This window comes from Oncorhynchus gorbuscha, linkage group LG18 (assembly GCF_021184085.1).
Source record: "Oncorhynchus gorbuscha isolate QuinsamMale2020 ecotype Even-year linkage group LG18, OgorEven_v1.0, whole genome shotgun sequence".
Lineage (NCBI taxonomy): Eukaryota > Metazoa > Chordata > Actinopteri > Salmoniformes > Salmonidae > Oncorhynchus > Oncorhynchus gorbuscha.
This window is the reverse complement of record NC_060190.1, coordinates 33,660,751-33,673,976: the sequence shown is the minus strand read 5'-3', so window position 1 is coordinate 33,673,976 and position 13,226 is coordinate 33,660,751. Positions and strand designations below refer to the sequence as shown.

General features: G+C 41.9%; 1 protein-coding gene across 2 annotated transcripts in view; it reads left to right on the top strand.

Moving 5' to 3' along the window:
• The window catches only part of mmp24 (matrix metallopeptidase 24), an 88,118-nt gene that overhangs the window by 26,932 nt on the left and 47,960 nt on the right, over positions 1–13,226 (top strand). For both annotated transcript variants that reach the window (XM_046312753.1, XM_046312752.1), the window contains exons 2-3: positions 7,253–7,401; positions 9,195–9,311. In XM_046312753.1, coding sequence (XP_046168709.1) covers positions 7,253–7,401; positions 9,195–9,311 — 266 coding nt within the window. The remainder of the gene's footprint in view (positions 1–7,252; positions 7,402–9,194; positions 9,312–13,226) is intronic.

The window sequence follows — 13,226 nt, the reverse complement described above, 5'->3', positions numbered from 1 at the left end:
ATTTACCAAATCATGTGAGCAAACCACACACAAGTCAGAGTTAGTTATCACAAAGTCCATCTTTAATTATATGAGCTCTTACCTATGTTACCAACCAATTCTGATTATTCCCCAAAAACAGTTTAGAGTGGCCTTTAATTGGAGGGGGAGAAATGCTCACTAACAGGGTTGGAAACTAATTTGTGCACAACATTTTAGAGAAATAAGCTTTTTTGTGCATATGGAACATTTCGGGAACATTTATTTCAGCTCATGAAACGTGGGACCAACACTTTCCATGTTGCGTTTGTATTTTTTTTATTTGGGGGGGGGGACAAACAGCTGACTGAAGACAGGACGGCCGGGCATACATGCGGTTGAGTCCATTTCTGCGGTTAACATTGACTTTTAACGTGATTAAACTTTGTTTCTTCTTGCTGACGGTTGCCTTCGTTGCACCGCCCCTCCCTGCAGCAACAGCACACATGCATATAACAAACTGAATGAATAGCACAGGCTTGGAACCTCTAACCCTGGCAATTTGACAGGTGTACTCATGGGTACACTTGCTGTAAAATAGGGGTAGGGTTGTAGAGAATCGAAGGACCATGAATGTAATAAGATATCTTAGGTGTTGGCTTAAGGCCGGTAGCAATCACTACAGAATGTCCAGTCAGAACTAGGATGAAGCGGGTGTCCAGGTTCGGGGGAGTCTAATGGAAGAAGATGTCCACATTAACACATCACACACACATCTGACCACTCATGGTTCAGATAACCGAGAATCATGTCCATTGACAACTGACATTAACTATGGTTAATTAAACATCAGACATACAGGGATTTAGTCCACAGGAGGAAAAGTTCAGCAGGAGGGAAAACTGTGGAAGTGCTCATCAGGACGGGGAAAGCACGTTTCTGACCACACAGCATGCTGGGGTCATAGACCAACAGAAACTGCAGTCCCGGGAATTAAGGCTGCTGATAGGCTGAATGAGATGTGATGATAAGTATTTGGCGTGACTTTGATCAATAAGACACTAACAAAAGTAAGGGTCCTCTGAATGGGAGACTAAACTGCCTGACTAGAGCTAACCATAAAGAATGGCCAAAATCAGATGACTGTTTTAACACTTGCAAAGGCTGCCTGGTATTGTGATGCAATAATTTCCATATTAATGTAGAATGTTAATTCGAATGATGTTATCATGCAATGGAATGTATTTTTTGAAATGTCAGTTGAGTTGAATCAACAAATCACAGCACATATTGGTGGGTACACTTCCTTCTTTCACTTCCTGCTTTGCTCCTTGCACTGGCCACCAGTCCACCTATTATGCCATCCTTGACATGAATGGGGACACCTATTCTATTCATTCTATTTATATCGCAGCACATGCAGTCAGGAGCGTTGTAGAGGAGAAAATGTGTCTTTATTTTTTTTAAATGCTGTCGGACTGTTATTTCGGTGACCCTGGTATTTTGTATTTATTATTATGCCAAAGCAGCAGCCACTCTTCCTGGGGTCCAGCAAAATTAAGATGTTTTATACCATTTTAAAACATTACAATACATTCACAGATTTCACAACACAGTGTGCCCTCAGGCCACTACTCCACCACTATCACATATCTACAGTACTAAATGTGTATGTATAGTAAATATGTTATCATATGTGTGTGTGTCTGTGTGTGTGTATGCATGTGCCTGTGCCAATGTTTGTGTTGCTTCACAGTCCCCGCTGTTCCATAAGGTGTTTTTCAATCTGTTTTTGTAAATCTAATTTTACTGCTTGCGTCAATTACTTGATGTGGAATAGAGTTCCATGTAGTCATGGCTCTATGTACTACTGTGTGCCCCCTATAGTCTGTTCTGGACTTGGGGAATGTGAAGAGACTTCTTATGGCATGTCTTGTGGGGTATGCATGGGTGTCTGAGCTGTGTGCCAGTAGTTTAGACAGACAGCTCGGTGCATTCAACATGACAAGACCTCTCATAAATAAAATTAGTGAGGAATTCAATCTCTCCTCCACTTTCAGCCAGGAGAGAATGACATGCATATTATTAATATTAGCTCTCTGTGTACATCCAAGGACCAGCTGTTCTGAGCCAATTGCAATTTTCCTAACTCCTTTTTTGTGGCACCTGACCACACGACTGAACAGTAGTCAAGGTGTGACAAAACTAGGGCCTTTAAGTCCTGCCTTGTTGATAGTGTTGTTAAGAAGGCAGAGCACCACTTTATTATAGACAGACTTCTCCCCATATTAGCTACTATTTCATCAATGTGCTTTGACCATGAGAGTTTACAATCTAGTGTTACTCCAAGCAGTTTAGTCATCTCAATTTGCTCAATTTCCAGATTATTTATTACAAGATTTATTTGAAGTTTAGGGTTTAGTGAGTGTTTTGTTCCAGTTTTAGAAATATTTAGGGATTACTTACTCCTTGCCACTGTAACGGCCTTCTTCTGTCGAAACAGAGTTGGACCAAAATGCGGCGTGGTAGTTACTCATGTTCTTTAATGAAAAAACAACGATACATGAAATAACTGTATATATACAAAAACAACAAACGGAACGTGAAAACCTATACAGCCTGTCTGGTGAACACTAACACAGAGACAGGAACAATCACCCACGAAATACACAGTGAAACCCTGGCTACCTAAATATGGTTCCCAATCAGAGACAACGAGAATCACCTGACTCTGATTGAGAACCGCCTCAGGCAGCCAAACCTATGCTACACCCCTACTCAGCCGCAATCCCAATGCCTACAAAACCCCAATACGAAATACAACAAAATAAACCCATGTCACACCCTGGCCTGACCAAATATATAACGAAAACACAAAATACTATGACAAAGGCGTGACAGCCACCCACTCTGAAACTAACTGCTGCTCTTTGTTGAGTGTTGCAGTCATTTCAGTTGCTGTAGTAGCTGAAGTGTATAATGTTGAGTCATCCGCATACATAGAAACTCTGGCTTTACTCAAAGTCAGTGGCATGTCACTAGTATTAAAAAGAATTAAGCAAGGGGCCTAAACAGCTACCCTGGAGAATTCCTGATTCTAACTGGATTATATTTGATTATATTTTATTTCCATTAAAGGACACCCGTTCTGTTAGACAAGTAACTCTTTATCCACATTATAGCTGAGGTGTAAAGCCATAACACATGTTTTTCCAACAGCAGACTATGATCGATAATATCAAAAGCAGCACTGAAGTCTAACAAGACAGCCCCCACAATCATTTTATCAGCCAATCATCAGTAATTTGTGTAAGTGCCATGCTTGTTGAATGTCCTTCCATAGAAGCATGCTGAAATTCTGTTGTCAATTTATTTACTGTAAAATAGCATTGTATCTGGTCAATTTTTTTACAGAAGTTTACTTAGGGTTGGTAAAAGGCTGATTGGTCGGCGATTTGAGCCAGTAAATGGGGCTTTACTATTCTTGGGTAGCGGAATGACTTTAGTTTCCCTCTAGGCCTGAGGGCCCACGCTTTCTCACGCTTAAATTGAGGATGTGACAACCCTGTCCATCCGTCTTGTTTGGATTATTCCATAAGAACTGAGTTCTCTTCTTCTGCCAAACGGGGGGTCCCAATACTATTCTAGTCATTGCCTTCCCACGGTTCCTGATCCTTTGTGATTTCTTCCGTCCGTGCTTGGACAGACCCAGAGTGTCAATATCGTTTGCTATTATCCCCAATAATTTTTCATCTAGATTGTCAGACACTGGTGGCTTGTCATTGTTGATAGACAACAATACTTTTTTAACCTCTTCCACACTGACTTTATGGAATTCAAAAGTACAATTATTGTCTTTCATAATTTGGTCCGATATACTTAGATGGTAGTGTCAGCGTTTGTTGCTGGCATGTCATCCCTAGGTTTGCTTATCTTTCCAGTGAAAAAGTAATTAAAGTAGTTTGCAATATCAGTGGGCTTTGTGATGAATGAGCCATTTGATTCAATAAATAAGAGTCAAGTTGGCTTTTTTCCACAAATTTTATTTAAGGTGTCCCAAAGCTTTTTACTATCATTCTTTATATAATCTATCTTTGTTTCATAGTGTAGTTTATTTTTCTTTAGTTTAGTCACACGATTTCTTAATTTTGCAGTACGTTTGGCAATCAGTTGGGCTGCCAGACTTATTTGCCATACCTTTGCCTCATCCCTCTCAATCATACAATTTTTCAATTCCTCATCAATCCAAGGGGATGTAACAGTTTTTACAGTCATTCTCTTAATGGGTGCGTGCTTATTAGTAACTGGAATAAGTAGTTTCATAAATGCGTCTGGTTGCTCCTCATTACACACCACAGCAAATATTCTTTACATCATCATCATCATCATAAAACGTTTTGTATGACCTCTTATACACTATATTAGGCACAGCCTTCCTAAATATGGCTAGTATATTGTGAAGCTTATCAGACGTAGACTTACTCGTGTTATTTACATTGGAGCTGATAGTGCAGGGTGAGCTGCATAAAGTGGTCTTCCTACTATTGCACACCACCTCAGTGCTGACAGTGTAACTCTGTTTTATAGGCTCATGATTACTGCTTACATTAGCTGTAGGATAAACAGATGTATTCAGTGCAATTAGGGGTACATAAATTAAATGACTTACATTGTGTTTGCCAATGCCCCTAACATCATGTACATTTGATGCAGCATTATGACGACTCATTGTCACAATGGTAGGGATTAACTGAGATTAACTTGGATCATTTACCAGTCATTGTTTCAACGCAGCCTTGAAATGCATGGACAGAGTCCAGGAGCCAAGATGATTTGGATGGACTCCGTCATTCCTGTAGAGTATCTTCTGTTTCCAGAATTTGTCAAAGTTATCAATAAAAGTGACTCCAGCAGAGCTACAGTAGTCTTTTAGCCAGATGTGTAATGCCAGCATTCTAATGAATTTTTCACACCCGGCGGCCCAACAATGATACTGGACCTGAAATGATTGGTATTTTTTTGTAGTCTGAATGAAGCTGAGTAGAAATGGTGAGGAGAGAGGATCTGCTATGAACGTAATTAGACAAGAGGACGGCAAAGAGTCACAGCCTTTTCCACTGGGTCAGGGACCAGACAGCCCAAAAACGACCACCGTGTTGGAGAGAATCATCTTTACCTTCTTTGTGTTGTTACTGGCCCTTTTCCAATACCTCAGAAATGCACAATTATTTCATTGAGATTATCACCAACCTATTTCTTTCACCAATCCAACCAATTCAGATCTATTATCACTGAAAGGGAGGGAGGAAGGAAGGATGCATTTCAAACAGGGCCATAGTGTTCCTGGGGAAGTAGCCTAGCTGTTGACTTTGGGGAGCAGGAAATGTCCAACTGGGGTGTAGCAACCCTGGATAAGGATTGTGAGCGAGTTAAATCCTAGTTCATGGCCTATAATTTGATCACATCAGTGGCTGTTTCTTGAGTTATTGTTTCATTTTCAATACAAATCAAATGACATCCCTCTTGAGCAAATATTCAATAATGTTATTCATTAATCCGCTACTACACCTACTATCCCATGTTTTCCTCTATTTTTCACACGATATTGCAGAAGTACCGTATGAAGTATCCTGTCTTACTACCTGCTCATATTCAGCCAACATTTTTTAATTTTTAAATTGTTAAGCAAGTGAAGCATGTGGCTATTTTTATTTTTGCTGTGGAAACAATAAGCCCACTAAAGCCTGTCCAAATTACTTACTGTCTGTTTTTCCTGGTATGCGGGATAAGGAACCCATTGTCTTGGTTTGTGGTGGATTCATGCTACTGATATTGCCTGTGTGTTGAGATTTAATGATGCTGTAGTAATTGTTGTATAATGGTACTGGTGAATTATTTAATTTGAGTCATTTCCCCTGAGCTTCAGTTGAAAGTGTTCTACATGCACATATACACAGGCACGCACGCAGCACGCACACACACAAACACACGCACACACTTACACACAGAGTATTCGGAGGCTTTGAGACTCCATTATCAGAGGGAGGTTGTAGTACATTTGCTCTGGACTGGCTAAATGAGACCCAAGATAAAAGCAAGGTTTTGTTCCTCAGTGCAATTACATACCAATTCAAATGAAATCCTATTAAAGTTTTTCATTATTGATGATGTAATTGATCTTGTGTGTTACCAGACCATACCTTCAGTTTTATAATTTTCAGTAAACAGATATGATTGTGTATAAATCACTAATAAAATGTCTTAAAAAAGAAAAACACCCTCAAAATCTAGACACCCAGCACCTTTCTTCTCACTTGACCGAATATTTACCAACGATTGATCGCTGTCAGGGGTGCAAAGGTCAAAAGGGGACCCCATTTAAATGAATGGAGCTGGATGAAAACAAAACAATTGTTAAGCCTCTAAGGCTTGACTCCCTTGTGTTAACTTCTATATATCAGTTACCTTGTAGTGTTATTATTGGTGCTGGATCCCCTACAGAAAGCACAGACAGCCTGTGAAACCACCCTCTGTTAAAATAGTCATGACCAAAATGAGCTCAATTGAGGAGGGCCTTTTAAAGGGCCTTTTATACTGTGGCACGCAGTTAAAGGGGACCCTGCTTCCGCATCTGCTCTCCCCAACCGCCGTACAGTGATTTTGTGGAAGGTTACGCAGTCACCTACATTTACATTACATTTAAGTCATTTAGCAGACGCTCTTATCCAGAGCGACTTACAAATTGGTGCATTCACCTTATGACATCCAGTGGAACAGTCACTTTACAATAGTGCATCTAAATCTTAAAGGGGGGGGGTGAGAGGGATTACTTATCCTATCCTAGGTATTCCTTAAAGAGGTGGGGTTTCAGGTGTCTCCGGAAGGTGGTGATTGACTCCGCTGTCCTGGCGTCGTGAGGGAGTTTGTTCCACCATTGGGGGGCCAGAGCAGCGAACAGTTTTGACTGGGCTGAGCGGGAACTGTACTTCCTCAGTGGTAGGGAGGCGAGCAGGCCAGAGGTGGATGAACGCAGTGCCCTTGTTTGGGTGTATTGCCTGATCAGAGCCTGGAGGTACTGAGGTGCCGTTCCCCTCACAGCTCTGTAGGCAAGCACCATGGTCTTGTAGCGGATGCGAGCTTCAACTGGAAGCCAGTGGAGAGAGCGGAGGAGCGGGGTGACGTGAGAGAACTTGGGAAGGTTGAACACCAGACGGGCTGCGGCGTTCTGGATGAGTTGTAGGGGTTTAATGGCACAGGCAGGGAGCCTGTCTCTCATGTTCTTTCTCCTCCACAGACATGGCTGAAGAACTATGGCTACCTGCTCCCCCATGACATCCGGACGTCGGACCTGCGGTCAGAGAAAGCCATGCAATCGGCAGTCGCTGCAATGCAGCGATTCTATGGCATCCCAGTGACTGGAATCCTGGATCAGACCACCATAGAGTGAGTGTCGTGGTCACTTTCTCATTAGCTTTAAAGGGGTAATTTACATAAAAATCAGATCCTCCTATACAAATGAGACGTTTTGTTTGATTTGACTATTATGCATTGTCCTACTACACTTTTTGAAATACTTACTGACTTGCCATGCTGTCTGTATTTTGGATCTAATCAGTACAGGACCATGGTGATAAATCAATTTCACGGTTGGATCAATACATTTAAATAAAAGGTTATTTTGTTACGTTACAGCCTTATTCTAAAATGGATTCAATTGTATTTTTCCTCATTAATCTACACACAATACCTCATAATGACAAAGCAAAAACTGTTTGTTAAATTTTGGCGAATGTATTAAAAATAAAGAACTTAAATATTACATTTACAAGAGTATTCAGACCCTTTACTCAGTACTTTCTGGAAGCACCTTTTGCAGCGATTACAGCCTCGAGTCTTCTTGGGTATGACACTACAAGCTTGGCACACCTATATTTGGGGAGTTCCTCCCATTCTTCTCTGTAGATCCTTTCAAGCTCTGTCAGGTTGGATGGGGAGCGTCTCTTCAGAGATGTTAGATTGGGTTCAAGACCGGGCTCTGGCTGGGCCACTCAACAACATTCAGAGACTTATCCCAAATCCACTCCTGCGTTGTCTTGGCTGTGTACTTAGGGGCGTTGTCCTGTTGGAAGATGAACCTTCACTCCAGTCTGAGGTCCTGAGAGCAGGATTTCATCAAGGACCTCTGTACATTGCACTGTTCATTGTTGCCTCGATCCTGACTAATCTACCAGTCCCTGCCACTGAAAAACATCCCCACAGCATGATGCATCTACCACCACGCTTCACCATAGGGATGGTGCCAGATTTCCTCCAGATGTGATGCTTGGCATTTAGGACAAAGTGTTCATCTTGGTTTCATCAGACCAGAGAATCTTGTTTCTCATGGTCTGAGAGTCCTTTGGGTGCCTTTTGGCAATTTCAAAGCAGGCTGTCATGAGCCTTTTACTGAGGAGTGGCTTCCGTCTGGCTACTCTAACATAAAGGCCTGATTGGTGGAGTGCTGCAGAGATGGTTGTCCTTCTAGAAGGTTCTCCCATCTCCACAGAGGCACCTAGAGCTCTGTCAGAGTGACCATCGGGTTCTTGGTGACCTCCCTGACCAAGGCCCTTCTCCCCTGATTGCTCAGTTTGGCCTGGCGGCCAGCTCTAGGAAGAGTCTTGGTGGTTCCGAACTTCTTCCATTTAAGAATGATGGAGGCCATTGTGTTCTTGGGGGAACTTCAATGCTGCAGACATTTTTTGTAACCCTTCCCCAGATCTGTGCCTCAACACTGTCTCGGAACTCTACAGACAATTCCTTCAACCTCTTCGGTTGGTTTTTGCTCTGACATGCACTGTCAACTGTGGGACCTTATATAGACGACAGGTGTGTGCTTTTCCAAATCATGTCCAATCAATTGAATTTACCACAGGTGGACTCCAATCAAGTTGCTGAAACATTTCAAGGAGCATCAATGGAAATAGGATGCACCGGAGCTCAATTTCGAGTCTGATAGCAAAGGGTCTGAATACTTATGTAAATAAGGTATTTCTGTTTTTTTTTATGCCAACATTTTTAAAAACCTGTTTTTGTTTTGTCATTATGGGGTATTGTGTGTAGGTTGCTGAGGGAAAACAAATATTTCATCAATTTAGAATAAGGCTGTAACTTAACAAAATGTGGAAAATACTTTCCGAAGGCATGTTATACTTTAGGTGTGTAATTATGTATTTGGGGTTGTGTCCCATTCTCTAAAGGTGGATGAGGAAACCTCGATGTGGCGTACCTGACCACCCCCACATCAGCCGGCGGAGGCGGAATAAACGCTACGCCCTGACGGGACAGAAATGGAGAGACAGAAAGATCTCTTACAGGTACAGTTCATTTTTCTCTCTTTGCTTTGGGACATTTCAGTGTGTATGGCTTTGAAAAGGCTTGGGTGGATCGTGTTCAAACCTTTCCCATGGTTCTTCTTTTGTCTGTGCTGCTTTGTTGTTTTCTTGACAAATCAAATTAAGGGTTTAACTCCCCCTGAGAGGTGATTCACACTAAGAACAGCTGTGTTTCCGTGGTATTACTTTAAGGAGATACTACACATGTGGAGTATTTGTCAATTGCAGTTCTGACCTCAACAATGTGCTACTATTATGGAATTATTTTTATGAGGGGGGGTTCTGTTATAGTGAACGAAAATATAAATGCAACAAGCAACAATTTCAACGCTCCTTCAAAACTTAAGATATCTGTTGCATTTTGTTGTATGACAAAACTGAACATTTCAGAGTGGCCTTTTATTGTCCCCAGCACAAGATGCACCTGTGTAATGAAAATGCTATTTATTTAGCTTCTTGATATGCCACACCTGTCAGGTGGATGTATTATCTTGATAAAGGAGAAATGCTCATTAACAGGGATGTAAACAAATTTGTGCACAACATTTTAGAGAAATATGCTTTTTGTGCATATGGAACATTTCGGGATTTTCATGTTGCGTTTGTATTTTTGTTCAGTAAATATATATATACTATCATGACTGCTAACAGCTACACAAAGCCTACATCGTTGTCACCTCATAGTCAACATACACTAAATGAGCAGAAGTATGTGGACACTCGTCGAAAATCTCATTCCAAAATCATGGGCGTTAATGTGGAGTTGGTTCACCATTTGCTGCTATAACAGCCTCCACTCTTCTGGGAATGCTTTACACTAGATATTGGAACATTGTTGTGGGGACTTGCTTCCATTCAGCCACAAGAGCATTAGTGAGGTCGGTGACTGATGTTGGGCGATTAGGCCTGGCTCACAGTCGGCATTCCAATTCATCCCAAAGGTATTCAATGGGGTAAAGGTCAGGGCTCTCTGCAGGCCAGTTAAGTTGTTCCACACCGATCTCAACAAAACATGTTTTTATAGACCTCGCTTTGTGCATAGGGGCATTGTCATGCTGAAGCAGGAACAGACCTTGCACAAACTGTTGCCATAAAGTTGGAAGTGCAGAATGTCATTGTATGCTATAGCGTTAAGATTTCCATTGACTAGAACTAAGGGGAATAGCCCGAATCATGAAAAACAGCCACAGACCATTATTCCTCCTCCACCAAACTTTACACTTGACACGATGCATTCTCCTGGCATCCGCCAAACCCAGATTCATCCGCGGACTTCCAGATATTGAAGCGTGATTCATCACTCCAGAGAACGCTTTTCTGCTGCTCCAGAGTCCAATGGTGGCGAGCTTTACACCACTCCAGCCGATGCTTTTCATTGTGCATCATGACCTTAGGCTTCTGTGCGGCTGCTCAGCCATGGAAACCCATTTCATGAAGCTCTCAACTAAGAGTTGTTGTGCTGATGTTAATGAGTGTTGCAACCAAGGACTGACCATTTTTACACACCTTGCGCTTCAGCACCTGTTCTGTGAGCTTGTGTGGCCTACCACTTTGCGGCTGATCCGATGTTACTCCTAGACGTTTCCACTTCACAATAACGGCACTTACAGGAAGCTCTAGCAGGCCAGGAATATGACAAACTGACATCCTATGAGGCATCCCTTGACAGTGCCACATTGAAAGTCACAGAGCTATCCAGTACTGCCAATGTTTGTCTATGGAGATTGCATGGCTATATGCTCGATTTTATACACTTGTCAGCAACGGGTGTGGGTAAGCAAATAGCAGGTCAAGGGCAGGCAGATGTCAGTAGGCCAGAGCAGAGTCCGAAAGATACAGAATGGCAGGAAGGGTCAGGGTCATGGCAGGCAGGATGGTCAAAACCGGGAAAGCTAGAAAACAGGAACTAGAGAAAGACAGGAGCACGGGGAAACCGCTGGTAGGCTTGAAAAAACAAAACAAACTGGCAACAGACAAACAGAGAACACAGGTATAAGTACACTGGGGATAATGGGGAAGATAGGCAACACCTGGAGGGGGGAGGAGACAAGCACAAAGACAGGTGAAACAGATCAGGGTGTGACAGAATCCACTAATTTGAGGTGGTGTCCATATCCTTTTGTGTGTGTGTGTATATATATATATTGTAGTTTTTGGACCAAAGGAAGCTTTCATGTCCGTGATCCATTTGTTGTCCCTGGGTGATGGGCTCCAAGATGGCTGTGTATGATAGACTGAGATCTGGGTTTGCTGGCCTCCTGTCTTGACAAGTTTATGGTTTGTTTATGGAATACATGTATATTTTACTATAAGCATATGCTACCTTATTTTTCATCCTAGTCAGGACCTGCAAGTGTGTTTCTGATTAAATCTGTCAAGAATATTAAACATATCTGCTCCATAAGGAAGATGCTGCCGCTGAGACTCCCAGACATCCCATTTAGCAGACATCTACATTACTGTACATTTCTACTCATCTATTTATTCATCTATCTTCTGTTGTTTTTCCATATCAACATTCCGGCCTACACATTTTTTTTTTGTGCTATATTTTCAGTTCAATCCGGCAACACTTGCTGAAATTCTTCCTCAAGACAGGGACATAAACAAATATTGTCTTGTGAAGTAGAACAGGAGAGAGGGGAAAGATATTTGTACTGCACCTTTAAATGTGTTTTCTTGACTGGCTGCGCTCTATATTTAGTCTGTCTGGGCGAGTGAATCTGATTTGATCTTTGAGGACTGTCACCCAGCATCAGAGTGAGGGATAGTAAGAAGGCCAGGCTCATTGCCATTCTTCCAGCGTCTCCACTGTTATTTCACTGTTGTTACTCTTTGTTTTCAGAGGACAACATTATACTTTGTTTTTCTGCTTTTTCTTTTGTTGTTGCATGTACATTCTACACACATTTTATCCATGGCACTTAATTTTACAATTCATTAATTAATGCATTTGTAATGTTAAAATATGTCATAAGAAACCTTAGGAAACCAAATGTCAATTGTAATGAGTCAGACAATCTATTGATTGATCCAGATGATCCAGTAACCAAAAAGTTGCTGGATCAAATCCCTGAGCTTACAAGGTAAAAATCTGTTGTTCCTGAACAAGGCAGTTAACCCACTGCCCCCTGCTAGGCCGTCATTGTAAATAAGAATTTAACTTTGTTAAATGTAAAACAATATATATTTATTGGACAAACTTTGTGCCCTGGCTCATACTGTTTAGTCTCTATAACCTACTCACAGTTAACACAAGTAATCACCGCATTCGTCTGCATTTTCCACACTCTACTTTCTGGCAAGTGTTACAAGTTTTGTTCTGTTTGCGGTGCCTGCGCACTTAGAACTGCCTCCGCTTCTGCTCTGGCCGCGTATCCTACTGATGCTGCAGCCGTTTATGCCAGCCAGTTCAAAGATGTTGTAGGACACTGCCACTGGCCATCTTCGAGTACTGCCTTGGACCCTGTACTTGCACGCCATTTGGTCCAGCACATCCACGCTCACCTTCAAATGAAATACAAGTTTATTAGTGGTATACTGGAAAACAATACAGTACACCATTTGCTACAATCAAATTCTTACTTGCAAATTCTATAGGCTACACAAAACAGTGACAGTGTAAGTACAAAGAAGCAATGTAAAACACAGCAAGAACAAAATATATATCTTCATTGCATTGTAGTGGGCAACCGTCTCATGCTTCTCCTTTTGGCAACCGTTGGGTGCATCGTGCTGATGAGGCAGACGTTCTTTCATTGTTTACCCTGGTAAATGGTCAGTGTGGCATTCTCACATTTCAGCACCTGTGTGCTGAACAGCTCCATCTGCTCCATCTGTGCCCACCGGCAGTTTTTGTTTGGAGAGCAGTGCTTTGGCGAGGTCAAGTGAGGTGAA